General features: G+C 43.1%; 1 protein-coding gene across 11 annotated transcripts; it reads left to right on the forward strand.

The window, feature by feature from the left end:
- Positions 1-276: 276 nt before the first annotated feature.
- NOD1 (nucleotide binding oligomerization domain containing 1) lies at positions 277-25,873 on the forward strand. Of its 11 annotated transcripts, none has more exons than XR_005952915.1 (13): positions 5,014-5,441; positions 7,100-7,438; positions 9,281-9,455; positions 10,645-12,448; positions 14,493-14,576; positions 15,582-15,665; positions 17,221-17,304; positions 18,924-19,007; positions 21,066-21,149; positions 21,765-21,848; positions 23,337-23,362; positions 23,915-23,998; positions 25,409-25,454. XR_005952915.1 is itself a non-coding variant. In XM_041407758.1 (12 exons), the coding sequence occupies exons 2-12, from the start codon at positions 7,223-7,225 to the stop codon at positions 25,479-25,481; spliced, it is 2,856 nt and encodes a 951-aa protein (XP_041263692.1). In that variant the 5' UTR covers positions 277-376; positions 7,100-7,222; the 3' UTR covers positions 25,482-25,873. The 11 variants fall into 11 exon arrangements, 7 of the variants coding, with proteins under 7 accessions (XP_041263692.1, XP_041263693.1, XP_041263691.1 ...); XR_005952916.1 differs by having other exon boundaries at positions 23,342-23,362; positions 25,409-25,447; XM_041407758.1 differs by lacking the exons at positions 5,014-5,441; positions 23,337-23,362 and adding an exon at positions 277-376 and having other exon boundaries at positions 25,409-25,873.
- The last annotated feature ends 561 nt before the right edge of the window (positions 25,874-26,434 follow it).

Here is a 26,434-nt window from a genome sequence, read left to right on the forward strand (position 1 = left end):
CAGTAGGGAGTACAAAACTATGCGTGAAGCACCCCTCTGCATCAGCACCACTTCTTTTGCCTTACCCTTAACTTGCACCTTGGGCTTTTCAACCTTTAAATGGTGAAGAAAACAGAAATAATACTCTGCAGTATCCTTGCGCGGGGGGAGCCTGACCGAGGGCAATGACCACTGCCGAGGGACACCCTGGCACCTCTCGGCGGAGGAGGGCCGGGTGCGCAGGGGAATGCGATGCTGGTGAAGGGGAAGCCTGGGGCCATTCCTGCGCGGGGAGGAGCCGCTTCCCGCTGAGGAGGAGAGTCCGTGTGTGGGGCGGGAGGGGGTGAGGGAAGCGCCCGTGGGCTCCTCCCCTGGCCTCCGTCCCTTCGCTGCCGCGGTGAGTGCCGGGGAAGGGCCGGGGGGCAGGCGGGCTGCCGGGGGGGAGGGCTGCCGGGTTCCAGTGTCTGCTTTCTGTAAAGCAAAGTTTCTGTGGTGCCGCCTCAAAAGCTTGCAAGGTGGGAGGGGACGGGATGCGCCGCTCCCGAGCTGGAAACTTCGGGGGTCCTTGGTGTTTCCTCAGCAGGGTCCCTCCCGCCCGGCGGCCGGCGCTGTCTGGCGGGGAGCGGGGAGCGGGGAGCGGGGACGGGCAGCAGCCCGCAGCTCCGCAGCGTGGGGACAGCGCCTTCGTGCGAAACACAGCAGCGCTGCCCGGCGTAAATGGTGCTCCGGATGCTGGCGAGGACGTGGTGTTCCTGAGGGCTGTTGGGGACGGGTGGCGAGGTCCCAGGGACGGAGGAGGTGGGAGGGATGCATCCCGCCCTGGCGGCCGCCTCGCTGCCCCGTGAGCGGCCGTGAGCCATTTGCTTCCCCGAAAGCCGCAGCGGAGATCCCAATCCCGGCGCGGAGTCGCGGGGCACTCGCTTAGGCCCCGGTGCTTTGCCCACCTAAGGCCAAAGAAGCTGGAAGGGAAGGAGGCGGGAGCGGTTCGCAGGGCAGGATGGTGCCCCGTGGCCTGGCCGTGATTCCATCAGTTCCGTGATTCCATCCGCTGCACTTTCCGTGTGGGATTCACCGCTGGTTCAATGTGAAAATAGTAAATGACAGTAGAAAAGCAGTTCCATGTTTATAGACGACAGTAAATTGCCCCCTCCTCCTCTGTCTCTTAAAAAAAAATCCCCAAGATTTCTCTGATTGGAGGAAGTTTCTTTGCTTTCTACTAGTGTCCCCTTATTATTTATTGATCTTTTCCCACCGGGAAGTGGTTACAAGGAAGCCACATAAAGTCTTCCTGACAGGGGCTTCTTAATGCATCCAAACACCAAAGTTATATTTCTATACAGAGAAATCTGTTGTGATATGTAGGAACAAAACCTGTGAGGGATGTGAATATTTCTGTCAAAGCCTCTGCCTTTTAAAGAAAAGCTTGTCATTTTACCAGATGGAGGCAGAAATAATTGCTTCTGTGTTCTTTTATATGTGTTGCTCTTCAAATAACTAGGGATGCTTACAAAAGCTTATGATACAGTCAGAAGAGAGGGAGACAGGGGAGGGAGAGAAAACCACTGAAAGATGCTGATCTCTGGGAGCCCAGGGGGATGCAAGAGCACGAGTTGTAATGGATTTACAGGAACGTGATGTTAACATATGGCTCCCTGGGCATTTATTGACATGTGTGGCATCACTAATGATAGTTAGACATTGTGAAGTGGGGCATGATGAGTATGCTTTAATTCACACAAACAGAATAATTTAAGATCTGCACAGTGACTCTGTACAATGCACCATTTTTGCTATAATAATAAAAGGCTATTTTTTAGTACCTTTGGGAATACATTGCATTGCTTCTCATCAAACATGCAGACTTTTTGTGTAGCACATGTGCCTGTTTGCCTGTGATCTCTGCATGTTTTTTACTGTTCTTGAACTAAGTAAAATAGCTGAAGTTCTTTTAAGTGTGAGAGCTGCTGTGTAGAAATAGGTGTTTTATTCACTTATTATAGTCAAAGACTACCGCAATACACCACGAAATGAACGACACTCACACGCTGAGATATCCAAGGCAAAAAAGGCTCATTTATTTCTGGACTTCAATATTTATAGAGTTATAAAAGTGACCATGGATTGGAGGATAAAATTGCCACTTCTCCAACCACACTGGTCAAACCAACAGTCCATCAATTCTCTCCTCCTCCAGAAAGGAATGCAAAACAGTCATTATTTACAGGAAAAGCATGTGAGAAACTCCATTGCAAAAATGTAACCATTAGAAGGCTTAGAAGAACAGGGTGACAAAAGACTGACTGCTGTTGCATGCATCACATAAGCTGTGGAAAATCAATCCCTTTTCTGTCTCTCCCAATGATAGCAAAAAGTTGAATTTATGCTCTCTTGACAGGGTCCAGATTAACAAGTATACCAAAATTTGCAGTTCTCTTGCTGTTATGACTCTGTAGTGAGTAACTGGCACTGTAAAATAGCTTTTCTCAGGAAACAAATCTTTCATGTGAAGTGTTTTCATACAACCACCTCTGGAAGAGTGATCGTGTTTTGAATGCTACGGACAGAAGGCTGTGCTAATGGGGACTCCACTAGCCCTGGGCTGGCACTCAGGTTTGTGTGCTTCACTGTGGTCCTGCCACAACTGGCCACTAGGTCCTGTGTAAATCCTGAAGATAATCCAGCTGCTGGCTGCAGGTAACTAGGTAACAGCAGAGAACTTTATTTCACAGGCAATTTAGAGGAACAGTTCTTGTCAGGATAACAAGACTGCAGAAGAAGTAGTATTGACTGAGTTTTCAGCTCTTCAGAAATATTCTAGGTTGGTCTCTAATTAGTTGCTTTAAGGGACGGTTGTTAATTAATTTGCTCCTTGTATTGTCTTTACTGCATCATTCTACACAGTCTCCTTGGGAGCAGCCAGCTCAATAAGGACTCAATTCCCTAGCTGACCCAGAAGTTGAAATGTGTTTTAGCTGTTCTGTAAGATCCTTCAGCCACTTTATCTACAACATAAGACATTGTTGCAATAAACCAGCACATTCTTTGCTGTCAGGGGTCTTGCAGCACTGGAAGTGGAACAAGCATCACAGTTTTGTTAGAAGAAAGAGCTAGGGGATCTCATTAAAAAGAGGATGTGAGGAGGCCAGGGCCAGGGAAAGTAGAAATGACAATGCACAACGCTGAGAGTAGAGGGAGCTCAGAGGAAACATAGATAGAAGTGCCAGTGCCTTCGTGCAGAAGGCATCGGTGCCACTGCAGTTTATTGACATGGGTTGTACAAAACCTTGCTGGAAGTACGATGCTTTTACTGTACCTCTTACTATGACAAATTTCATTTCCCTGTTTCATTTCCCTCCTTATTCCTGGCCTGATCCCCATCTTGCTTCCTCTTTTTATTCTCAGTGGCACAGGTTTATGATTGCATTGATTGCCACACTTGCTGTTGCTTCTCATATCGCTTCAATCCCCATCAACATTTCATTTGGCCAAGACCCTGTCTTCCCTTTCTTCTTGGCTTTTACAGCTGATGGCTAGGTATTCTGGATTCTTTTTAATTCCTTCTAGTCTGTTTCCTGCCTTCTTCACCTGATGGACTTTGCTGTCCTCAAAATGGCTAACTACATTTCCTCTCCAACATCATTGGCAGCCTCTTCAGTAAGTAATTGGGTATTTTTAAATTTTTCCTCTTAGGAACAAGAAGTCCATTCTGTTCCCAGATAGGAATCTTTTCCCCATAAGTCTTTCTCCTGTTGTTTCCCCGTACCAGACTCCTGCTTCATTCAGGTATCATCTGTCTTGCCTGTCTCCATTCCTCCTCAGGTGTTCTGCTTCTGTCAAGCTTGCAAGTCTTTCCCTTTTTCTTGCTCATTTCTCCAAACAGATGTGTTCACAAGCTGTTGCTGTTAGAACAGGTGATCTGTTTTGACCGTAACTCGTAAGAGCCTTAAGGTATCTTTCATTTTAAAAATGATTTTATTCACTTTTTCCCTTTCAGAAGTGGAAGGCAGTACACTGAGGTGTCTCACATTAATGTGTGCCTCAGTCTTTTCTACCAGCATCCCCATGACTGATGCAACATCAGTCACACAAATTGCACTGGAATTGAATCCAGCATCTCGAGGGCCCAAGATAAGGCACAGAACACTGTATGCACTCTAGTAAGGAAGTGCTTTCAATGCCTGTTTATAAGCTGCATAAGCATTTACCTTTAAACATACCAGATGTGTAACCTAGCATTGTAAAACTGACAGATCCTTCCACAAGAGACTTTGCAACCTTGTGTTCCCTTCCTGAAATACTCATAATGAAGCACTATGGAAGCTGGGACTCTGCAGAAAGAGAGGTGATGGGCTTGCATATAAGCTGGAGACCTCATGTTTTCACATACTGGCCTCATGTTTTTAAAAACACCACCAAAATCACCCCAACTGCAAAAAAAAAAAACAAAAAACCCAACAACACAAAGAAAGCCCTAGTGAAACAGAATCATATATGTCAAGTTTCTTCATACAGCTGATACTCTTTGCTATGCATAGATGTAGCAGGAAGTCTTTCTGTTCCAGCACCATTTAAAGTGTTCAGCTCTTCATCTGGTATGGGTTTTCTTAGTCTGTGAATGGTGGAAATTTCCATTTTTTTTTTACTAAAAAGGACTGATGAAAAATACTAAGTACTCCAGTACTGGATGTTGTGGGGTTTTGCATTAAATTTAGTATTTTCATTGAAAATATCACTAAGTACATTATCATGCACAGATTTCATATTGCCAGTCCTGACTTTCCTGCTTGGCATTTTTGTTCTTTCTCCTTTCCTCCCTGATGTTTCACCTCTCTTTATATTCCTTTTTGCTTGGTTTCTTGTTTCTCTATTCTCCTGCAGATCACCCTGTGTGAAAAGGAACCTACTCTGTCCTGCAGCATTTGTATGCACACCCCTTCCAGGAGCAGCCATGGTTTGTACTGACTTGGAGGTGGTCAGGTGCAGGGCAGACATCTTTGAGACCTTCTGGTCATTCCATATCATGTTCTGTCCTGCTGCTGTATTTCTTCTTTCTTTTCTTATGCTCTTTGTAGATGGAAATGAAGTAGTAAAGAAAATACTTCTATTTGCTTTGTACACTTTACAGCATGTTGGTTTATTCTTATGGTTTTCTGAATATTTGTCTCAGTTCTTCTTACAAATTAGGAAGAAAGAAAATGCATTAGAATAATGTGGTCCTGGAATAACCAAAGCAAGCAAGGAATGTTGGGTGGATGCAGTATCTTGAAAGAATAGGTTTAATATTTTAATTGCATGTTTTAAGATGATGCTATCTCTTTAACTAAAGCCTACAGATACTTGAGGCTAAATTATGTTTTCAGCATGCTTGGTCTTCATTCACGGAATGAGCTTTCTTGAACAAAGAGATGTGCCACTGTGGCTTCTGGAAAGCTGAGTGACTCAGAAATCAGCCACTTCCTCGGGTGGGTCATCTGAATGGGGTAATGAAAGCTTGATTTGTCTTGGGTAGATGCAGCCACTTACTGGTGTGGTAAGAAATTCAGATCACTTGGTTACATTCCGTTTGTTGGAAACAGTTTTGCCGTTTTGGGAGTTGGCTGTGACCTGGAACAGTTGTGCTGGGGATTTATCAGGTTTCAGCCCTTGGAGAGCCCAGCTCTTAATGCAGTTATCTGCATCCATGCAGGTCAGCAACCGTAAATTGGGACCTACTGGGAAATCTGAGGGGCTAAGCCCTGCTGGTTTGAGTGTAGATAGTTAGTATCACTAAAATGCAGTACCATAAACTGTGTCCTTCTCCAGCATCAAGCAGGAGAAGCTTCTGATATAGAAAACCCACAGAAGTGAGATTGTTCCAGTAGCAGGTCACTTAGAATAATCTGTGAGCTGGCAGGGCTCAGTAATAGCTTGACAGGGGAGTGCTGGGGAGCATTTGAGAAAGTTTGCGGTCAATGTCTTGGGAAATTGTGAGAATTTTGTAGCAGCAGAGTTGGCACATCTACAGAATTTTTGAAGGATTTTGTCTTTTGGTTTTGTTAATAAGACTGTAATCAGAATCTAAGAACATTCTTCCAGATATCCCTTGACCTGCTGAAACAACAGTATGTTTTAGCTGTTACAGGGCGTTGTCAGTCATTTGTGTTGATCATGCAGATTCTCACTGTCTGTGTGGAGGTGATTCAGTTGTGATCTTGGCAAAACATTAGCTTCTTGCATGGGAAATCATATGTGCAAGTTTGTACCTAAATAGTACCTAAATGAACTTACTGTTGAATTGTAACTACAGTATAACTTCATGCCTACTGTATGGTGAGCAAATTAACTAAAATTACAAGAAGCCCTGCTTTAGTAATACAATGGGGAGCAGTCTGACCCTGATTCCTCTTGCTTTATGCCTTGTGGAGAAAAAGAGGAATAAATGAACATCTAAAAAGAGCTCCCAAGAGGTGGTTTGGAGAACAAGGGTATACACTGTGTATATATTTGCCAACAAGGAGAGAACATTTGTGCTAAAGAGCATGGTTTCAGAATAACCTCCCTCCTGATGTTCATGAACCTTGTATCCTTAGAAGCTAAACTCTTTTTCCTAGTTTAGCTAAAACTGCCTCAGAGTTCACAAGGCCTTGTTTTCAGGAACAGGTATTATATTTGCAGCACTTCTTACAGTCTCTTTTTGTAACAATGAAAAAGCAGAGTGAATTGCTACTGTAAATTAATTCCTCCTACAAAATTAATTGCTATGAAGTATAATTTTATTCTGTTTATTTCCTTGTCCACATTATGTTTGGACAGATGCCCTGCTTTGTCTACTGAAACATAAAAAACTAATAAAAAAAATTAAATTATGCATTAGGAACAGGCAGTTAATAAAGCAGATGCCAGTGCTGGTGTTTGAGGCAAGCTAGAGTAAAATACTGGTACAGGAGGGAGACTGCCTGTTGTAAATATTTTATTTTTCAAAACCTGAACAAATAAATGAAAGTACCTAAGGAAGAAACGTTATTAAGAAGTTGGCCATGGTACTTCACAGAGTTTGGGAGTATTCTGTGATGTCTAATTGAAGGGTGTATGTGCACAGAATAAGGTTTAAACTGAGGTTCTGTACAATTACTTTTTGCAGGCACGGTGATGTGAAGGACAGATTTCCCGTTTGCCTGAAGTTAAATCCGACCTGACCTGTCACTACAAATGGACAGTTTTTCAAAGATGAGGCTTGGTGGAGGAGCTTCTTGGTATCTCAACTATGGAAGGCCTACTTTGTGCTAATGTGGACGTTTCTGTGAGCAAACCTCCAGGAGCAAGCCCTCAGTCCTTCATTGCTTTGCTGAAGGTTCACCGAGAGCTTCTGGTCGGTAGGATCCGAAACACGCAGTGCTTGATTGATAACTTGATTAAGAACGACTACTTCTCCACTGAGGATGCAGAGATTGTTGTCCAGTTTCCTACTCAAGCAGATAAGGTATAATTGTTTTTTCTCTAGCCAGTGAAGCTTTTGGTTACTTTCAGTTTATCACCAGATTTTAAGGGTTCATCCGACAATTTTACATCCAGTGTGTTTTCTAATCTTTGTTGTTCTGGAGTTTTCCCACCCCGTTCTTCCTGCATGAGTGTCTCCAGCACATCCCTTTCCAGCTCAGCTGGCACTGCTGGTTATGCCCGTTGGCAGCTGTAAGAATTTAGCAGGGTGATAATTGCTGTTCTGTCCCTCCCAGCTGCGGCTTTGTCCTCTGATAAAGATGTGGCCACATAGTTGTTAGAGTATAGCAAGGAAAATCTGCTTAGGATGCTGTGGGATAGATCATCCTGCTTTAGGAGAGGCAGAAATGGATTGTTGTTTTAGAAGTCAGTGATTGTTTGTTGTCTGTATAAACACCTTCCTTTAAAGACCTATGTAGGTTGTAAATGTTTCTGTGGAAAATTGATGTATCCTGGCGTATTTGGGGTTTTAATTCATCTTTGGACATCAGTAGCAAGAATTATTTCCTTTCATTAGGAGAAAATTACAGTTTACACGGTCGGTCTTTGCATCGTAGCTTGAAACAGCTGAGGAGATTGTTTCCCAGACCAACCAATCAGGCAGCTTCAGAGCCCTGTCACAGTTAGGGGCAGGCAAACCATAAAAAATTCAAAGACCTTGGACTTCACCAACAGTACACATTTTCATAAAATAATCATTCTTGCTGGCATGTTGAAATGGTAACACAGTGCTCACGCTGTGTGTAGGGTCAAAGCTGAATAAATGCACACTGTATGATTATCTCAATTTCTTATTGTTCACCATAATATGCATGGTTGTTGTGCCAAAGCTGAGGGGGAGGCCATGCATCAGGAGTCTGTGCAGAGACAGAGAGCAGGCCACAGTAGTGTAAGTGAAGTAGACTCTGTGGGAGCTTCTCTGGAAGGCATAAAACTGCTTTTTAGAGCATACAAATTGTCAGAAAATGCTCCATGTTTGCTGTGTTGCCTGTACATCTCCCTGATTTAAGTTCACAAGAGACCACAGTCTCTGGAAACCCTTTGTCTGGTTTAGAACTGCATTCTTCATTCATTTCTAGCAAGGGGATCCTGACATTCAAAGTGTGCCTCCAGATGACTGCTCTGTCTTGCAGAGGGTTTTATACTAGCACTGCCTTGTACTGGTGCACAGAGATCACCCTCTGCCTTGCCTGTGGAGGTGACACTTTGTGCTGAACTGCTCCAGCCACTGCCTGGTAGCCATTGGTTTTGGTAATGACTGCAGGCAGAGGGGCCATTGTACAGAGAGAGCCTGGAGAATTGATTTGCTTTGTTGGAAGGAAAAGTTGTAGGGTTTTGGCTCAGCATCAAGATCCAGAGAGGGATTCAGCCTATCCTGATGTGAACATGATGGATCCTGAGGTAAATCCAAATGTGACTAGAATATTTACAAAACAGAGGGTGAATTTAGGGCACTGAGAAACCACCTCTATTTTCATTTTGAACAGCACAGGATTTAAAATACATTATGTAGCCAAGCTGAGGAAATCCTTTGGGTTCCCTGTTGAGGAGTGGTATTTATCCATTTTGTTTCTGGTTAGTGTGATTGAGCTACAAGTTCAGACCTTAACTTGCAGAACCAACTCTCTCACAGCATTCAAACACAAATGGCAGTTGGGTTTTGTGGTGGTTCCAATTCAGAGAGGGATTTTGATTTCACCCTTTTGAAGCACCAGTTTTGATTCTGGCCCCCTGCTCCACTCCAGAAAGAATCCTAAAGCAGTTGACAAGTATTACTGTGATAAAATGCTGTGTATCAATGATCTTTCCCGTGGTGTTTCTTCAGGTTCGCAAAATTCTAGACTTGGTTCAAAGCAAGGGAGAAGAAGTTTCGGAATATTTCGTCTATGTCCTGCAGAAAGTCACTGATGCTTACTATGAGCTTCAGCCTTGGCTGGATGAAATAGGTTACAAGCCTTCAGAGAATATTTGTAGTAAACCTGTGGTAAATACAGATCCAGGTAAGGTCATGCATCGCTATCCTTTCCCTGAACTGCTCTGCTATGTAGGAAGCTCCAACCAAGTGACAGGAGAGTAAGAGTTTAGGCAGGCACAGCCAGGGAAAATTAAAAGGCAAAATTAGTTAGCCATATTATAAGGCACACTGTATAACACAAGGGTGATGTTGATAAATGACATCCTGTTTTGTTAAACTCAGGCTCTTTCTGCATTTGTTTGTGGGTATGTAACACAAGGGCAGAACCACCTTGTGCCAGCTGTGGTATTTTCTAGGCCTCTACTACAATTTATTAGCGACACTGTGATGTTTTGGCCATGGACTAGCCAGTATTTCATGATGAGAACAGTCAAGAAATGAGGAAGGTTGCCCAGGGAGGCTGTGCAGTCTCCATGGGGGTTTTCAAAATCCAACTAGACAAAGCCCTGAGTAGCTCATCTGATGTCAGAAATGATCCCGTTCTCAGCAGGAGGTAGGACTAGACCTTCTGAAGTCCCTTCCAACCAGAATTATTGTCATCCTAAATGATGATTTTTAGCAACCATAAAAATCAGAATTTAAGTATTGCTGAAATTATTTCCTCTGGAGAGGTTTTTCCATACTACATAAATATGAGAATTACTTTGTCCCCATCTGAAGTAAAGTTGCTGTTGAAAACCACAGGCCAACGTTGTGCAATAACTGAGATTCTCTTGTGGTTTTTTTTGTCCTCTTAAAAAAATCTTTTGAGGTGCCTGGTACTAGGTTTCTAAAATGCATGGCTTCTGTATGCAGTAATATAAATGACTAAAGAAGTTAGGAAAGAATAACCACCTACCTGATAGAACTGCAGTTAGACTACAAGTACAGTGAAATCAGTGACCAACAAGCCTTGGCAGAGAGTTAAGCAGCCTTTGACAAAGGGTCAGGGGCTTGGCTTTGAGTCTCAGCTGGAGGATAGCAACCCCTTAAACCAATGCAGCATCAGTACTGGCTTTCAGAAAGTGGTGGCTCACATGTGACCTTTCTTTAGCACCTGAATTTCCCAAGGGGGTGATGATGGCAGCACAAATAGAATTAATCTGCCAAATAATCCTTTCCACATTAGAATTACTTTAGTTTATTACCCACTCTGAGTTCCCAAAGAAGTGGGTCATTGTATACATAGGTTTTTTAATAATAGTCTCTTTAATAGTAGTTCACTGTCTTTTTAGTTAGCAGGTATTGCCAGAAACTCAGACATGACCTGGGACGGGACTCCAAGTTTTTTATGTTGTACGCTCAGAAGGAGGAGGTGCTGCTCGAAGAAATCTACTCCAACAGTATTATGGAGCTGGTCAGTTTTACCAATGAGAGTCTTGGCCAGGTGGGTCAATTAGAAGCCCTTTTTGATGATGCAGTTGGGCTAATTAATGAAGATGGAGAGACTATTTATGTCTACGGGGATGCAGGAATTGGAAAATCCATCTTGCTGCAAAAGATACAAAGCCTTTGGGCCAGGAAGGAATTGGACATAGGGGCCAAGTTTTTCTTCCGTTTTCGGTGTAGGATGTTTAGCTGCTTCAAGGAAGATGAAGCCATATGTTTGAAAGACCTGCTCTTCAAATATAATTGCTACCCAGACCAGGACCCTGCAGAAGTGTTCCGTCACATCTTGCAGTTCCCTCATACAGTTCTTTTCACTTTTGATGGCTTTGATGAGATCTATTCCAACTTTGATCTCAGCAGCGTACCTGAGGTATGCTCACCCAATGAACCCATCCACCCCCTGGCACTGCTTGTAAGCCTTCTCAGAGGAAAGCTTCTTAAGGGATCCAAGAAAATTCTTACTGCCAGGACAGGAACTGAAATCCAAAAAAACATCATTAGGAAGAAAGTGTTGCTCCGCGGTTTCTCCAGGAATAACCTGAAGGAATACACAGCTATGTTTTTCAAAGATGAGCAGCAACGAGCACTGGTATCAAACCAGTTGGAAGCTAACCCAAATCTCTGCAGTTTGTGTTCAGTGCCTTTATTTTGCTGGATTATCTTCAAATGCTTTGAGCACTTCCACTCCATGTTTGACAGCCATGAGCTTCCAGACAGTTCTGTTACATTAACAGATGTATTTTTGCTCATGATTGAAGTCCACCTGAACCGATCTGTGAAAACAAGTTTGCTGAAGAGCAATATCAGGAGCCAAGCAGAGATGTTCAAATCAAGAAAGGAAAGTCTTCTAGCTTTGGGTAAAATGGCATACAAAGGGATGGAGAACTCTTCCTTTATCTTTGAGCAGGAGGAAGTCTCATCGGCAAACATCTCTGAAGAAGATTTGCAATTGGGCTTTCTCAGGACAGTTAAAGGTTACAGTGGCTGTGACAGTCAGGCCACTTATGAGTTCTTGCACTTAACCCTTCAGTCTTTTTTCACAGCTTTGTTTTTGGTTGTGGAGGAGAAGGTGGGTACCAAGGAGTTACTTGAGTTTTTCAATGAGTGTTCTTCCATGGAGACTGCTCAGACTACTTGCCTTCATATCCCCTGGTTGAAGAAACAGCTAGCAGGGGAGGATCCTTTCCAAAATAAAGAGCACTTTAATTTTACCAACATGTTTCTTTGTGGCCTGCTTTCTGGATCCAGGCAGAAGCTCTTCAGACATTTAGTTTCGCCTGCGGTCATTAAGAGGAAGAGAAAAACACTCATCACATACCTTGGGGAGAACATGAAATCCCGCCTGAAAGGCTACACTCGGTCCAGGCTTAAAAGCTACAATCAGGTGCAGGTGCAGCCCAACTTTGTGTGGATGCTGAGGTGCCTGTACGAGACGCAGAGTGAGAAGGTGGGGAGGATGGCAGCCCGCCGCATGCACGCCAACTACATCAAGCTGGCCTACTGCAACGCCTGCTCTGCCGACTGCAGCGCCATTTCCTTTGTTCTGCACCACTTCCAAAAGCAGCTGGCTCTGGATTTGGACAACAACAACATCAATGACTATGGAATAAAGCAGCTGCAGCCTTGTTTCAGCAAGCTGGCAGTGATCAGGTAGGGGTCTCTGTAAGCAGGTCCTTGCATATTCTTCGTTTATTCCAAAAACTGGTGGGCTGAAGGAATTGATCTCACAAGTGGAGAAAGGTGAGGATTAGTGCTGCTGGAAATTAATGTTTCAGATCTTCTGAAATCTTTGTTCACAGGAGCAGAGATAAGCTGTGAATTTGGAAACCAGAGTGGAAGGGGTGGAAAGTCATCCTTAGAAGGACAGACTGTTCAAACCTGTAGGTTTAGCTCCATCTCAAATTGTTTTGTCACAGAAGAGGATTTTTATGACAGAAGGTGCTTAAGGGAAAAAGGAGACATAAGGACATCCTCCATTATCTGAAGATTGCCTCAGGCCATCTCTGCCCTTGGTCATAGGGGGTAAGGGAGGTTCCCCAATTCACAGTAACCCTTGATCAGAAGCTCTGAATTTCTTGCTTTTGCATTCTGTCAAAATGTCTGGCTTTCATAGGACAAAAACTATCATGTACATCCATGAAAGAATGTAGTTGACGCCTTCAGATACGGTGTTTCCCCTGAGGTGCTGTGAAGGGAGGACATGGCTTTGTTGAACAGGGAGAACTGACTCTACCTCTGACATCACAGGCCAGATTGTTTCACCTCCAGCCCTTTGAGCTTGTACCATGTAGCTATATCTTACTTGCCCAAACATTTCGGTGCAGAAAATCAGGAACTTCATACATATATATTTTAAAACTCCTTCAGCCTCATGAGAATTTTTTTTTAGCAACTGGATTTATTCCTCCTGTTTGGCTGTGCCTTGCCTTGTTTTCCTCTAGGAATAAATCAAAGACAGTGACTTCGTTTATTTTTCCCAGTTATTTGCAAATTGACTGACCTCCCAGGAGAAAGCAATAAGGAAACTCCTGGGAAAAATGCATAAGTACGTAAGACAAAACAAAGAAGAAAAGGCCAGGCTTTCATTCTTCGTGCCTATCATGTGATCATGCCACACACAGTGTGATTAATTGATCCTAACATCATCCCCAGCACCAAAACAGTCTATTAGGTTGCCCTTTTAGGATCTCTTTATGGATCTTCAGATGTTGGAACTTTTATTTCTAATGAGCAATTTCTGCAGGTCAGGAAATGTTGTTTCCAATGACTTAACTATCCCTTTCAAAGAAGCAGGCTGTCCTGATGTGTAGAAATTGGCTGATCTCTCCTGTGTGCTGGTACATTCCAAAGGGACCACGTTGATAACTAGCAAAGGCTGGGGAGGCTGTTGGTGATAAGGGACTCTCAGCAGGAAATTTTCAGCTACTGAGTTTGTCTGCAAACTAAATGTGGTCAAAATGTTTTCATAGGGACAGCTTTACCCAGAAAATGTGATTCATGGCAATTGGAATGCTTCACTTGAACCTGTCCATGAGGTGAAAAAGCTTGAGAAGCTGCAAAAAAAAACCCCTAAAACAACACAACAACAAAAACCCCACCCCAAACAACTGTGAGAAGAAGCATTTTTATTCTGTGAATGACTGACAAATCAATATTTGTTTTGTGTCTGGCTGGGACAATAAAATTAGAAACATCTAGCAGATCCATGGGAGTGCAGTTCTGTTTTCTGGCCAGGGCTTTTCACAACCTTTATTTGGTGAAGCCTGAATGTGTTGTGACTTTCAAGATGCCTGGCTTTCACTATGTACTTGCAGAGAAGATTGCAAGACTAGTAGTTTGGACAGCTTGCTTTTGCTAGGGTGTTAAGCAGACTTTCTTCCTGGAATCACAGTAAGCACAGGAGGAGGGTGAGATGTGTATCTGGAGTCTGACTTCCTACATTTTATTGTTCTCAGTTCTATGGACAGCTGCCAGAGCATTACCTAGGAGATCTGGGGCTTTCTGATTTTTATCAGTTTTGGAATGAGCCACATGAACGTGAGCTCACATTTCCTTTAACAGCTTTTAATATGTGGCATAAGGACCTGTTGAAACACCAGAGGAAAATGCATAGGCCTCCAGTCATTTGTTAACTTACAGGTTATGAACATTTCTAGTATGTATTGATTCAGACTTTTCATTCCCTGCTTTCCAGGCTCAGTGTAAATCAGGTCACAGATCATGGCGTGAGGATCTTGTATGAAGAACTCTCCAAGTACCAAATTGTGTCTTTTTTGGGGTATGTACCCAGCTGGGAGCAAAACATAGCAGTGATACTAGAAAATAAAACTCTAATGCTGTCAGTACTGACACAGCAGAGGTGGAGTGGGAACTACAGTTTAAGCAAAGCAGCTTTTTGTGTCAGAAATCATTCTGTGACAGTTCACTGGGACAAGGACCACAGTTTCCCATCACACTCCCTCACAGCCTCCTGCTGGCATCAAACCCTTCTGTGGCACAGTGTGGACCACTGTCAGGTTACTGAGCTGTGTGAGCATGCTAATTTTTATACTGAAACCCTTCTGCTGTGGAAGGGATAGACTGCAAGCAAGAGAGCGTGTATAGTTATAGCCTGCTGTTTTCTCCACTGTAAACTGATTTATTTCAACTATGCAAAGCAGATGCAGCTTGGTAGAGACTGCTGTCAGGAACATGCAGTTTCAAGTGTCATGTTCGTGATACTAATTTCTTTCAAGAGCTTAATTAGTTGTTAATGAAGTTGAAGCTGGAAGGCACGTTAGCTCTGACTTTCTGCTCTTGGTTAAGTAGCTACATAAAAATGACTTTTTGAAAGGTGAACCTGAATACCAAGAATAGCTTTTTTCCTCCAGTGCCCTAATGTAAGTACAACTGCTCAGGTATCTGCTCTTCAGTAATATTTGCAAGGGGATTTTATGACTTTTAAAAGACCAAAAGTACATTATGGTGTTTTGTCTTGTGCCTTATCTTCTGGCAATATTATTTCTGTACTAGCACAGGAATAAAGGGAAGCTTTGTTTGCTTGTGGAGACCATTTATTTTAAAAATTATATAAATATTCATGATTTGCAGTCTGGTCTCCTTATATTTTATATCTAGCCCATCACAATATGAATTATATATCAAAATAAAAATACAAGCAACTGTGAATATGTACAAAGTCGCGCAAAAAAGATAGATTCTATGTGTGCATCATAAAACATTCAGGTTGTAAATATTTAACAGCAGTAATAACCTATTTTTACCAGTGTGATTTTTCTTTAAGCTTATACAGCAACCAAATCACTGATGTTGGAGCCAAATATGTTGCAAAATTAATTGAAGAGTGTTCAAGCCTGGAATATGTTAAGTATGTTGGATTGTTTTTCCTTTCTACACTATCCTAATTAAGGTTAAGCGACTTGAAAGGGGAGAAAGAGTAGAAAAAAAAAAACCAAAAATTGTATTTGAAATAAAATATAATTTAGGTTGCAGTTGTATATTTGTTTTGCAGTTGTCTAGCAAGGGATGGCAGCAGGTGAAGCTCTTGAATCTATGTCTTTTCTGGAATACAGTAGTGAGTTAAAGGAGTGCATGAGATCTGTTCTTTATCTAAATCCAGTCTGAGCACCTGAGCGAGGCTTAAGCTGTGCATGGACCTTGCTGCTGCTTCCAGCAGGCAAATTCCCTTGGATTTAGTACTGAGCTTTTTAGTGTCTGATCTTTTATGGGCCACTGGGGTCAGGCTGTGCTGGTGTCCTACCTCAACTCTGGAATTCCCCAAATTCACTTGGTGAGTTGTTCCCTTTAATTCCTGGAACTTCCCCAGATAAGAGTGTGTGGCCATGCACATTGGTTGGACATAAAGGTAGATCATTAACCAATGGTTTAATTGTGACCATAGCAGAAACCAGAGGTAACTGCAGCAATGTCAGCCTTTGGAGGGAATGTAGGAACAGGCAGCCAGGGACTCTTGGGTTCTAGTCCTTGTTCTACCACTGACTTGGTCTAAAACCCCACTCTGGCCATATCCTTCCTGCTTGAAGTTTTTGCAGAATTTTGAAACCCAGGAGCACTTAATTCTTTCAGTGCTTTAACAGTGCTTTGCTTATTCAATGTAGCTTTCACAGAAAAAGCCTGTTGAAAGATGGTTGCTTTCAGGCTACATAGTAACCCCAGAGACTATTTTGAGATAGAGTGCACATTCATGTGTCCAAAGTCAGCCAAACAAGACAGTTTTATGTAAATGCAGTGGCTTGGGGGTTGCGGGGTAGGGTTGGGGGTTTGGTCTGTTCTTTAAATCAATCTATATGCAATTATCTCTCCCTTGAACTCCAGCCGTTTGATATCCATGTAGGCCAAAAATAGAAGAGACCTTGTGTAAAATTCCAGCCAGAGACTGACTGCTGCACTGACCTATGCCACTGCCTAGAGCCTGTGCTTACGACAGAAAGACTTGAAATTATGGCAGTCTGTGTCTGTCAGCTGCAGTCTCCCCTGGAAACACACAGTCAAGAAATACTCTGTTCCCTGTGGCATCATGAAACATGCTGCGTGTAATTCATGAGCTCTGTAGCAATTGCTGAGAGCATGAATTATATTAAAAACAAGGCTGGGGTCCTTGCCCTGAAGATCAGTTCCTAAAGCTCATTTCTAACATACTGAGCACCAAACCCAGGACTCTACTGCAATACTTCTGATTTGGAGGGCTGACATGCAAAATATGCAAAAGACAACATAAAATTATGTCTTTTAGCCAAAGGTCAAGTGCCTGCAGTATTTTTCACTCTGGGTTAATCTTTGATAACTGCAGGTAACCTGCAGAGTTAATTAGCCTTAAATACTTGTGTGGCTTTCTGAACTGGTGTTCTGATAGCTGCACAGTTGTAAGTGATGCACCTCATCAATTTCTGTACTTTGTGCAGAATAGGAGCAAACAAAATAACGAGCGAAGGAGGGAAGTGCCTTGCCCAGGCCATCCAGAAGAGCCAGACAATGTTTGAAATTGGGTAAGTTCAGTGCTAAAGAGCAGAAGTTAGAGCTTGATCTTGGCCAGGCACCTGTAAATCCCCTAGGATTCCTTTTTTTCATGCTTACCTTCTCTCCTCCTTCTATTCCTTCCTTCCTCAACAACAGCATTAGAGCAAACGAGTGTAGAAGCATAGGCACATTTTCCATGGAAAAGGAGGGCTGCTTTGTTGTTCTTCAGTTCACACAATGTTTGGTTTGGGTTTTGGCATCTGTTTTTTTCTTTTTCACTGTTCTGACAGAACCTTAAAGGAGAAACAAACAAACAAGAGGACTGTATATACAGCTAGCACTTTCTTTATGGCAGCACAACTCCTCTAGAGATACTTGGTTATTTTTAAGTCTGTGTGGTTTTATGACAATTGGCACTGCATCCAGTTATTGAGTGTCATTGTTACACCTGTCAAACTTTCTGCATCACATGCTGATAAAGTTGTGAGCTGGGAGAATAAAAGGGTGTCCACATTGTCCTTTTCTCTTAGGCTGTCTCTAACTGCAAAGAGCTATTATTGAAGAGAGGTCTGAATGTACTCCAAACCTTTAGTTACTGCTCTGTTTCTCAGGAAAGGTGCTAGGTTTCATTAATTTTCTTTATTTTTATCCCTTCTGGCAAATCCCAGTTTCTCTTTTCACTCTACAGGAGAACACATTTCTTAAAATTTAGTACTTGAATACGTGAAATTAAAACCTCTGCTTGGCCATTGTGAAAATCACAGTAGACGTGAAACATGGAAGTTGTATTTGTACAATCAGATTTTTGGCCTTTAATTTTGTTGTTCTACAACATTTCACAAATACAGTGGGCAACCTGCACACTTCCATATAGCTGGGTCTGCTGTGCTGTACTTGCTGTAATTTTTGTGAAGGACTCCTGTTTTCTCCTGTGGAGGAAATGATCACTCCAAATGGACTTAGGCTAGCTTTGACAGAAATTTTGAAATAGCAAACTGCACTGGTTCTGAAGGACAAGGAAATTCTGGGAAACTTACTGGAAGTCCATATGTTTAGATACCACAGAGTTCAATTGATTTTAAAAGAGCTGCCAACTAATTACCCATAAGCTGAGTGTGGCTCTGAGTCATCAAGCCAGGATCCCTGTAAAAAACCCAACAACGCAGACATCAGCAGAGGTGTTTCCAAACCTCGTAATACAGGGTGAATTTTCAAAGTGGTTACTCTGCATAGAAAGGATTTGACCAGGTTCCCCTGGTTTCTGATCAAATCTCTCCAGCTTGTACCATGTTACCTTCTCTCACAAAATAACCCTTTGTGTAATCAAGGATTGTTTTGCCTTTGGAAATACTATTTCTTACCAGTGTGCAGCAAGGTGAAAGCACTCCTGGTGCAGCAGGCTGTCTCCTAGAGCTGCCTCTGTGCTGTGGCCTGAGGGTGCTGGTGAGTCAGCAGAGGTTACTGGTGCCATGTGCAGGCAGTGGAACATCCCTGCCTCAGTGGGGAGGGTACCTGCCAGGTTCCTCACAAGCCTGAAAGACTGTGAAGTAATCAGGAAGGAGGGGAGGGGAGAGAAACAGGGAGAATTAATTGCCAAGAGTCAGGAGGGCAGCACAACTGATATCTCATGTTCTCCTCTCTTCACTAGGATGTGGGGTAATCAAGTTGGAGATGAAGGAGCAAAGGCATTTGCAGAGGCCCTGAGGAACCACCCCACGTTAACAAACGTGAGGTAAAACACCGGCAGAGCCAGGCAGCTCGGTGCAGTGCTGGCTTTTCCATCCTGCTGTGAAGCAATGACTCTTCCCACCAAAGGTTGGCTTGGAATGCCATCTGGTATGGCAGCCTTTGCTGTGCAGCCAAGAGGTCCCTGGTGCAAGTGAGAGGCCAGACTCTGTCAAAAAGCCCTGTGCAGCCTTTAGGCAAGTTAAAAATACCACATGACTGGCACCTTTCCTCTGTGTGCACCTCCTTCCCTCATGCTGCACAGAGTTCAGGCATTTGTGAAGGCACATGGTCAGTGGGTGCCATTTTGATCTGGCAGCATTAGCAGGAGGAGGCACCAGCTGTCACAGAATCAGGTTCCCAGTGAGTTCAGTATTAACAGTGTCTTTTGAGAAAGTGCAGTGGCTCTTACCAAAGTATTTTTTAGGCCATAATATGAGGGGCTGGGACATTCTTACATTTGGGCTCATCCTGTGCTCCAGTGGAGCTACACCACCACACATTCAGTGCTAGTGAAGTGTCATCCTCACTGGAGTTCAGGGATGGATCTCAAACCAGCCTTCTGGAAGCCATAACACAGGTGAGGTTGGAAGCACAGCAGAAACCAGCATGTTAAACAGCCCATTCCCTGCTAAGCTTTCAAATGCTGGCTGGGGATTTAAGGATTTAAAGATGTTTTGGAGTCCCTCCACACAGCTGGAGCACTGGGTTCATGGTGACCCTTTCTATATGTCTCCCAGTTCCACTGGCCTCCACGGTGAGGGGAGCAGGCAAGGCTCCTTAGTTTCCCCACAAGGTGGCACATGGCACTAGTTTCTTCAGAAATACTCTGGGAGTTTGGGGATCTCTGGAGAGTTTATTGCTGCCACTTCAGATCCAGGGATTTCAGAGCTGGTGCCTTGTCCTCTTTCCTGCAAGCGGGTAGTCAAGCTTAAAAATTAAAAGCTGAACAGGTGCAGTGACCTAGATATATTTAAACTTAAAAGCCATCTGAAATAGCCATCTTCCCATAATTGCACAATCCATCCAGAGGCATCAGACTTGAAAGAAAACATTTTGAACTTGAATCAGAGCTCAGGGATTCTCAGACGAGAGCATATATGCTGATGAATGTGTTTGTTTGCAGAAATAAAGAGCTGTGCTGTCTCGAGCTTGGGTTTGCTGGCACTTGTGCAAGGTGAATCCTCTGCTTGCAGTGTACTTGCTCTTGGCTCTTGGCTTCATTTCTTATCTCCCACTGGCTAATCTTGCTCCATGATTAGAATTCATAGTAAGCACCTGTGGTAGCTTTATATGAAGACCAAGGGAAGAAAATCCCTACTACATCAGTTTACTTTATTTGCCATTTTTAGGCCCAGTCATGATGGACTGAGAATATCCAGTTTAAGCTGAAGCTAGGAGGGACTCATGCCAATACCTACTTGTGCTGTTGCTCTACGTGGTTCCCCTTTCTACTTTTTTTGAGGCCTTGCATTATTTTGAGAGGGGAGATGCTTTTTGAACTCTGAAAGTCCAGAGCATAACTTTGACTGGATGATTTTGCCAATGCCTATTCAAAGAATGAAGGGCAGACTATTTGTGGTTTGTAATGGAAAGTATTTACAAGCTCATCTCTCCATACACAACAGAAGGTGTTGTATTTGGAGGAAGAATGAAATATTTGGATGCCTGAAGGACTTAAAGGACAAAGTGCCCAATTCGTACATGGATGACAAACACATACAAAAACCTGTGTACTGCTAAGCACAGCTCTTTGTCCTTGTTAAGAGCCTCAACTCTCAAAATTACCGAGTGTAACTCTGCTGTTGGTCCCAAGAGCACAACTCACTGACAGCAGACATTTTGGACTGTTTGATAGACCTGCACTCAGGCTGCAGACTGTGAACTGCTCTCACTTGTAAAAGTTGTAAAGGGCTCAGTGGTTTGTGAAGTATGTGAGTCTTTGAAACACACAAATGCTGAGCTGTACATCTGGGAAGCAGATCATCCAGGATATTCCCTTGTATTTGGCAGTGGGAGAGCCAAGTGGTGCTGCTTCTCATACATTTGTATCCTTACCTCACAGTCTCGCATTCAATGGCATCACGACAGAGGGAGGCAAAAGTATTGCCGAAGCCATGCAGCACAACAACTCCGTGAGGATATTCTGGTAATTGACAGTGTGGTCTCTTTCTCCTCTGCTTCCTTTTCCAGAGCAAAATGCTGGTTTATTTCCTCCAATCCCATCACCCTTCCTACTCTCCTCCTTCTCTCCCTGCCCTCATCCCCTCTGCTTTCCCTATCAGCAAGCTATAATATATTCCTTTGGAAGAATGTGGGCATGAGTAATGGATCAGCAGCACGTGTCCTTTGGGATACATTCCAGTGACCAGTGTCATGCCTCACTCTGCTCCCTCCATCTTGCTTTCCCATCTTCTCTCCTTTCCATCATCTGAAGTCAAGTTCTTTGTCCTCAGTTTTTGCACCTCTTCAGTGTTGTCTGTACCTTTTCCCACTACACCTCATTCACCTTTTAGACACTAAAGCATCATGAGAAAGTATCGCTAGAACATTGCTCAGAGAAATAAAGATCTGATACTCTTGTCTCTTTTACCTCCAGGGCTTCTCTTCAATATCTCTTTGTGTCCAGCCTTTACAAATTGCTCAGGGCAGGAACAGCACATCCCCCTTTGGCTGTCTAAAGCTAAGTCACAGACAAGCTGCAAAAACAGGGGGCTGAAAAATAATGCCAACATCCTAAGTGAACATCTTCTCTCCCACTTAGGTTGACTAAAAATGAGCTGGATGATGAGGCAGCAATGAGTTTTGCAGAGATGCTGAAGGTCAACAAGAAACTGGTGCATTTATGGTGAGTTACATTCCACAGTGGCACAGGCTCTTTGGCAGTCACCGCATTAAAGCTTCACCTTCCAAGTCTATGTAGGTCACAGTAACAGCTTCTGTGCATGGTCTGGATGCAGCTGACTGCTTGTAGACAGTTCTAACGGGAAGTTAATAAAGCTGATGTCTAGCATTTGGAACCTGCTTCCATACAGAGAAAAGTTCAAGCTGTTTCTGGTAACTTTCAAACTAATGATTGATTTCATCTCTCATTAGGGGAACAGTACTGGCCTTAAAATCAAAAGTTGCAAAAAAAACCAAAATCCAAAACCCAAGCAGACAGCTAGAATAGAATAAGGTTATTACAATTCTTTCTGTTTATTATCATGCTATGAAAGTAGCTCTTCAACCAAGAACCTAGGAGGCAGACATTTAGATACGTGTCACATTTGCCCAATGCTTTCTTTTTGGGCTAGCAATAAACTGATGCAAGACACTCATCTCCAAGGCATTACTCCCCAGGAAACCAGGGATTATTTCTAGCAATCACAGTAAGACTTTTTACACTTCTAAGAAAACCCAGCATTGGCTTTTCTAATCCAGAGGTTGCCAATGGATGGGGTGGGCAGATGTGACCTGTAAAAAAAATAGCCATCCATTCATTTCAAGTGATCCAAGGGAACATCAGACATGGAGTCCCTTTGTATGCTTTACAAAGACTTGGCTGACCACACTCTAGCACACTCCCTGTATTAATCCTAGTTCCAACCCCTCAGGAAGCATGCTGGCTGTCATGGGTGCCAAGTACTCGTAGCCTCTTTTGAAAGCAGCAGAAGCTGTGGTGCCCATCACCCTGAAAATGAAAAGACAGTGGGGGAAGTGCTTGATTTCTTTGTGCACAGCTGCAGATATAATTCACTGAGCAGTTTGGGTTGAATTCATAATAAAACTTACCCCAGCCAAAGCAGGCATAGTAATTGAGATAAATGTCTTTGTCATGGCTCAGTGTTGTCCAAGGGTGTCTTCCAGTGGACAAATTCATATCCTGCTTTGTTGATTGCACCAGTGGATACCTCCAAAAGGTGGTGACCTGTATAGATAGTTGAACTTGAGGCCGAGTTAAATTCTCTTTCCAGTAGCTGAAAGATTCTAGTGGATCCCTTTGCATTTTGATTCCAAGTGCAGAAACTCCTTTAATGGGAATGCCTCCTTCCCTCCCTCCCTCCCTCCCTCCCAGATTGTTCAATACACTCCAGTTTTCAGCCTCATACTGAATCCTGAGGGATTCATGCAGCCAGTCACATGGAATGGTATAGCTGTGGGGCTCACCATGGTAGACTGAAAGGTGAGTATTGAATTAAGCTAGGCTGATGAGTATTTTTGTATTCATGCAGATGAGTGGCCTTTGTTCATCTTTAGCTAGTGGGATGGTCTGCAGTGGTTAGTGAAAGTTACCTACTGCTTCATCAGTTTCACTACTTGAGGATCTTATGTATGTTTTTTTTCCTTCCCTAAGCTCAGATGAGACATAAGTTATAGCTGGTAAGTTGGCTTCACTGGAACTTGCACCTGCTCATACCAGAGTCAAAATCAGTGCTTTATCTCCAAAGATCTTGTTGGTCTGATAAGCAAGACTGGAGCATTTGGCAGCTTCTAGATCATAACTGCTAAAACACTAGGCCTACACAGGGTCTGTACTCAGAATTTTCTATACATCACTTAAAAATGTCTCACAGTCTTCTTAGCAAGAAAGCAGAGCTGATAGGTTTGTCTGTCTCAGTCTAAATACCACAGTCCCATACCACTAGTGAACAGCTCATAGCAGAAATTTGTCAGCTGTGTAATTAAAATTGCTCAGTATCTCCAGAAGGCAACCACATGCAAGATTAAAAGGAAAATATTAATACTCTGAGCTCTGTTTCTGAAAGTGCACATGGGGCATTTGACCAATACTGTGTACCACTCTCACAGATAAAATCAGTCATTTTCTTGTGGCAGACAGCTTTGCTCCTTGACGTCAGGCTGAGCATAGGCTGTGCATGTGCTGCAAATTAGTTTGCATGTTAGATTGACATGAAATGCTTTTTTTTTTAGGCTTATCCAGAATCAAATTACAGCCAAAGGGGTGAAGTGCCTCAGCGAAGCTCTCAAGGAGAACACGACTATTCAAGAAATCTGGTAAAGGTCCCTTTCTAAAAGGGTCACTTTGTAAACTTCCTTTCCCTTTAAAACCCTACTGGCCTTACTACTTCCCAGCCTAAAACATTCAGAGCAAGTTTCTGTGAGGTAGGGGTTGTAGTTCCAACTGTGGATTTCAGACAGGTAAAAAGGCACTGTCATTGAAACATTTCCATGTGTGTGTGTGTGTGTTACGAATCTCAGATGGTTTTCTTGGTGCACATATGTCTGTACCACTGATTTGCAGAATCAGGGCCTGAATTTATAGACCCAGCTTTGCTTGTTGTTTTTATTTTTAAACTTCTCAACATGTTTATGCTTTTCAGGACCTAAATGCCAAACAAGCAGGAGATAGTCACCTTTAATTAGCATTGCTAGTCTGGTTCGCAGAATTTGTACCTGGACTTTTTTGGGTGGTGCTCCAAACATACTGAAAGTGCCAAACTACAAGGAGATTAACATTTTGTAGGATTTGTTTGTTTTAGAATAGGTGGGCATCACATAGTCACACGTGTACATTTAAGGCAGAAGGCCAAATACCACATTCTTTTCCTCACCTCAGGGAGCTCAGGAGTCAATAGAACTGAGCTGGTTTTAGCACTGCTGCTTTATTATTGAACATGAAATTTATTTTTAAATATATGTATTTGTTTTAGTGAAAGGACACTGAATTCTTGCTTAGAAAGACAATGACTCACTGTCTGACTGGTGTGTTCCCTGGAGATGTGGAAGAGGTACTTTTTCCAAAAGCCACTGTCAGCTTTTGTCTACAGAAGAGGCATCAATTCCCCCTCAGATCATTCTGAATCTTCAGACTGAAATCTGTCTTCTGATTCTGGCCTGAATGTTCAGAGGCATTCATTAACCCAAGTAATTTCATAAATCTGCATGGTTTAATGGATTTTAACATATCTGAGAGCAGCACTTAACCAGACTGCTCATTTTCAGGGGTGTCAGTATCAATGTAGGTTATCTTTATGTAGCCAGAATTGAAAATTTTGCTATTGGTCATTTCAAGTTAATAATGCCTGAGTACTTCACAGAATTTTCTTCCCATGTTGTCATGGAAGACACAAAATACTCTGGAGACTTAAAATATCTTTAAACCAGCCCACTGCATAGTAAGAACCTTTGTCAACTCTGTGCTACTTGCTGAAATGCAAACAGCTGGGTTTCCAGTGCTGATTTCAGTTACTGGAGCTTAGGTGTGTGTTCAGGTTTTGTTTCTGAGGGAGAAGCCTTGTTCCTTGGATGTGCAGTGGGAACAGCAGTGCTGTATCCAGCCTAACACCCATTCCCAGCTGAGAAGCATGGCATTTCAAACCTCTGCACCAAAAATGGTGCACATAGATGATGGGAAACAGTCACTACCTCACTTTCACTCACATCCCTTTTGTTGTACTCCTCCAGCTTGAATGGGAACCTGATAAGCCAAGAAGAGGCCAAAGCTTTTGAAAATGAACGGCGGATCATTTGCTTTTGAATGAGGACTTTCCCATTTTGCCAAGTTGGTGTTAACAAAGGCTACTCCTACACTTGGACTGCAGAGTTTATAAAGGCATCAATCTACAGTGCTCGTGGCAGGAGAGAGATACACAATAAGCTGCCTTTTTATGAACACACTGCACTCCCTCAGCTCCATCCCTTACCCTGCCTGCTATTTTTAATCCTTTAGCTGAGTGGGAAGTTGCCTGGGTAAATAATTAATGTTTGTTTGGTGCTTTGAAGATGAAATGCAAAGTGTTAACAGACTAAATCCACTGGCAGGTGTATGCATTTTGATAACTGAATTTAGATCTATTCTGTACAGTGATGTAAATAATCTCTTAACTTATTTATATACGTAAATAAAGACACACAAGTATACATAAACAAGAAAGGGTGCAAGATGCACAAACTCCACCAGCTCTGAGTATTACCTGCCTCAGAACTGAAAATGAATATATACACAGCTTTACCAGAAACAGTATCTCTAGTAGTTGCATGGTGTGCATGTTTTGAACACGAATTCCTCCTTCATGCCTAGAAATTGGGTCCCTCTTTCTCCACTGACTACAGGCAGAATTGTAGACAGTGCTTTTTTTTGTTGTTGGGGTCTTTTGGATGGGTAGGAAGGGATGCATCAGGCTCAGATTACTTTCAGTAATCTTTTTTTCCCATATCGAAGCCAGTCCCTTTCCTTTCATGCAACCAGAAGCCGTTACTGCCATCCCTGTAAAACCATAACACGGGCAGTAAAGCACTTCTGCTTCAAATTTCCAGAGGGCTGCATAGAAACGGCTGCCTCCTGTTTCCACAGTGTTTGTTCTGGGGAGGGGGTCTGGAGAGAAATGTGAACAATTAATTAGCAGGCTGTTCATTGCCTTGGCTCCTGGCCTGGGCTCCGTGCTGGTGGCACTACACCAATATCACGTTGCCCAGCATCGGTGGGGAGAA

The sequence above is a fragment of the Onychostruthus taczanowskii genome, unplaced genomic scaffold (assembly GCF_017590055.1).
Source record: "Onychostruthus taczanowskii isolate IOZ18803 unplaced genomic scaffold, ASM1759005v1 scaffold28, whole genome shotgun sequence".
Classification (NCBI taxonomy): domain Eukaryota; kingdom Metazoa; phylum Chordata; class Aves; order Passeriformes; family Passeridae; genus Onychostruthus; species Onychostruthus taczanowskii.

Coding starts and splice junctions, on each gene's coding strand:
- NOD1 (XM_041407758.1), top strand. CDS start 7,223: ATGGAAGGCCTACTTTGTGCTAATGTGGACGTTTCTGTGAGCAAACCT. Junction 14,577..15,581: donor CAAATTGTGTCTTTTTTGGG/GTATGTACCCAG, acceptor TTTTTCTTTAAG/CTTATACAGCAACCAAATCA. Junction 21,150..21,764: donor AACTCCGTGAGGATATTCTG/GTAATTGACAGT, acceptor TCTCCCACTTAG/GTTGACTAAAAATGAGCTGG.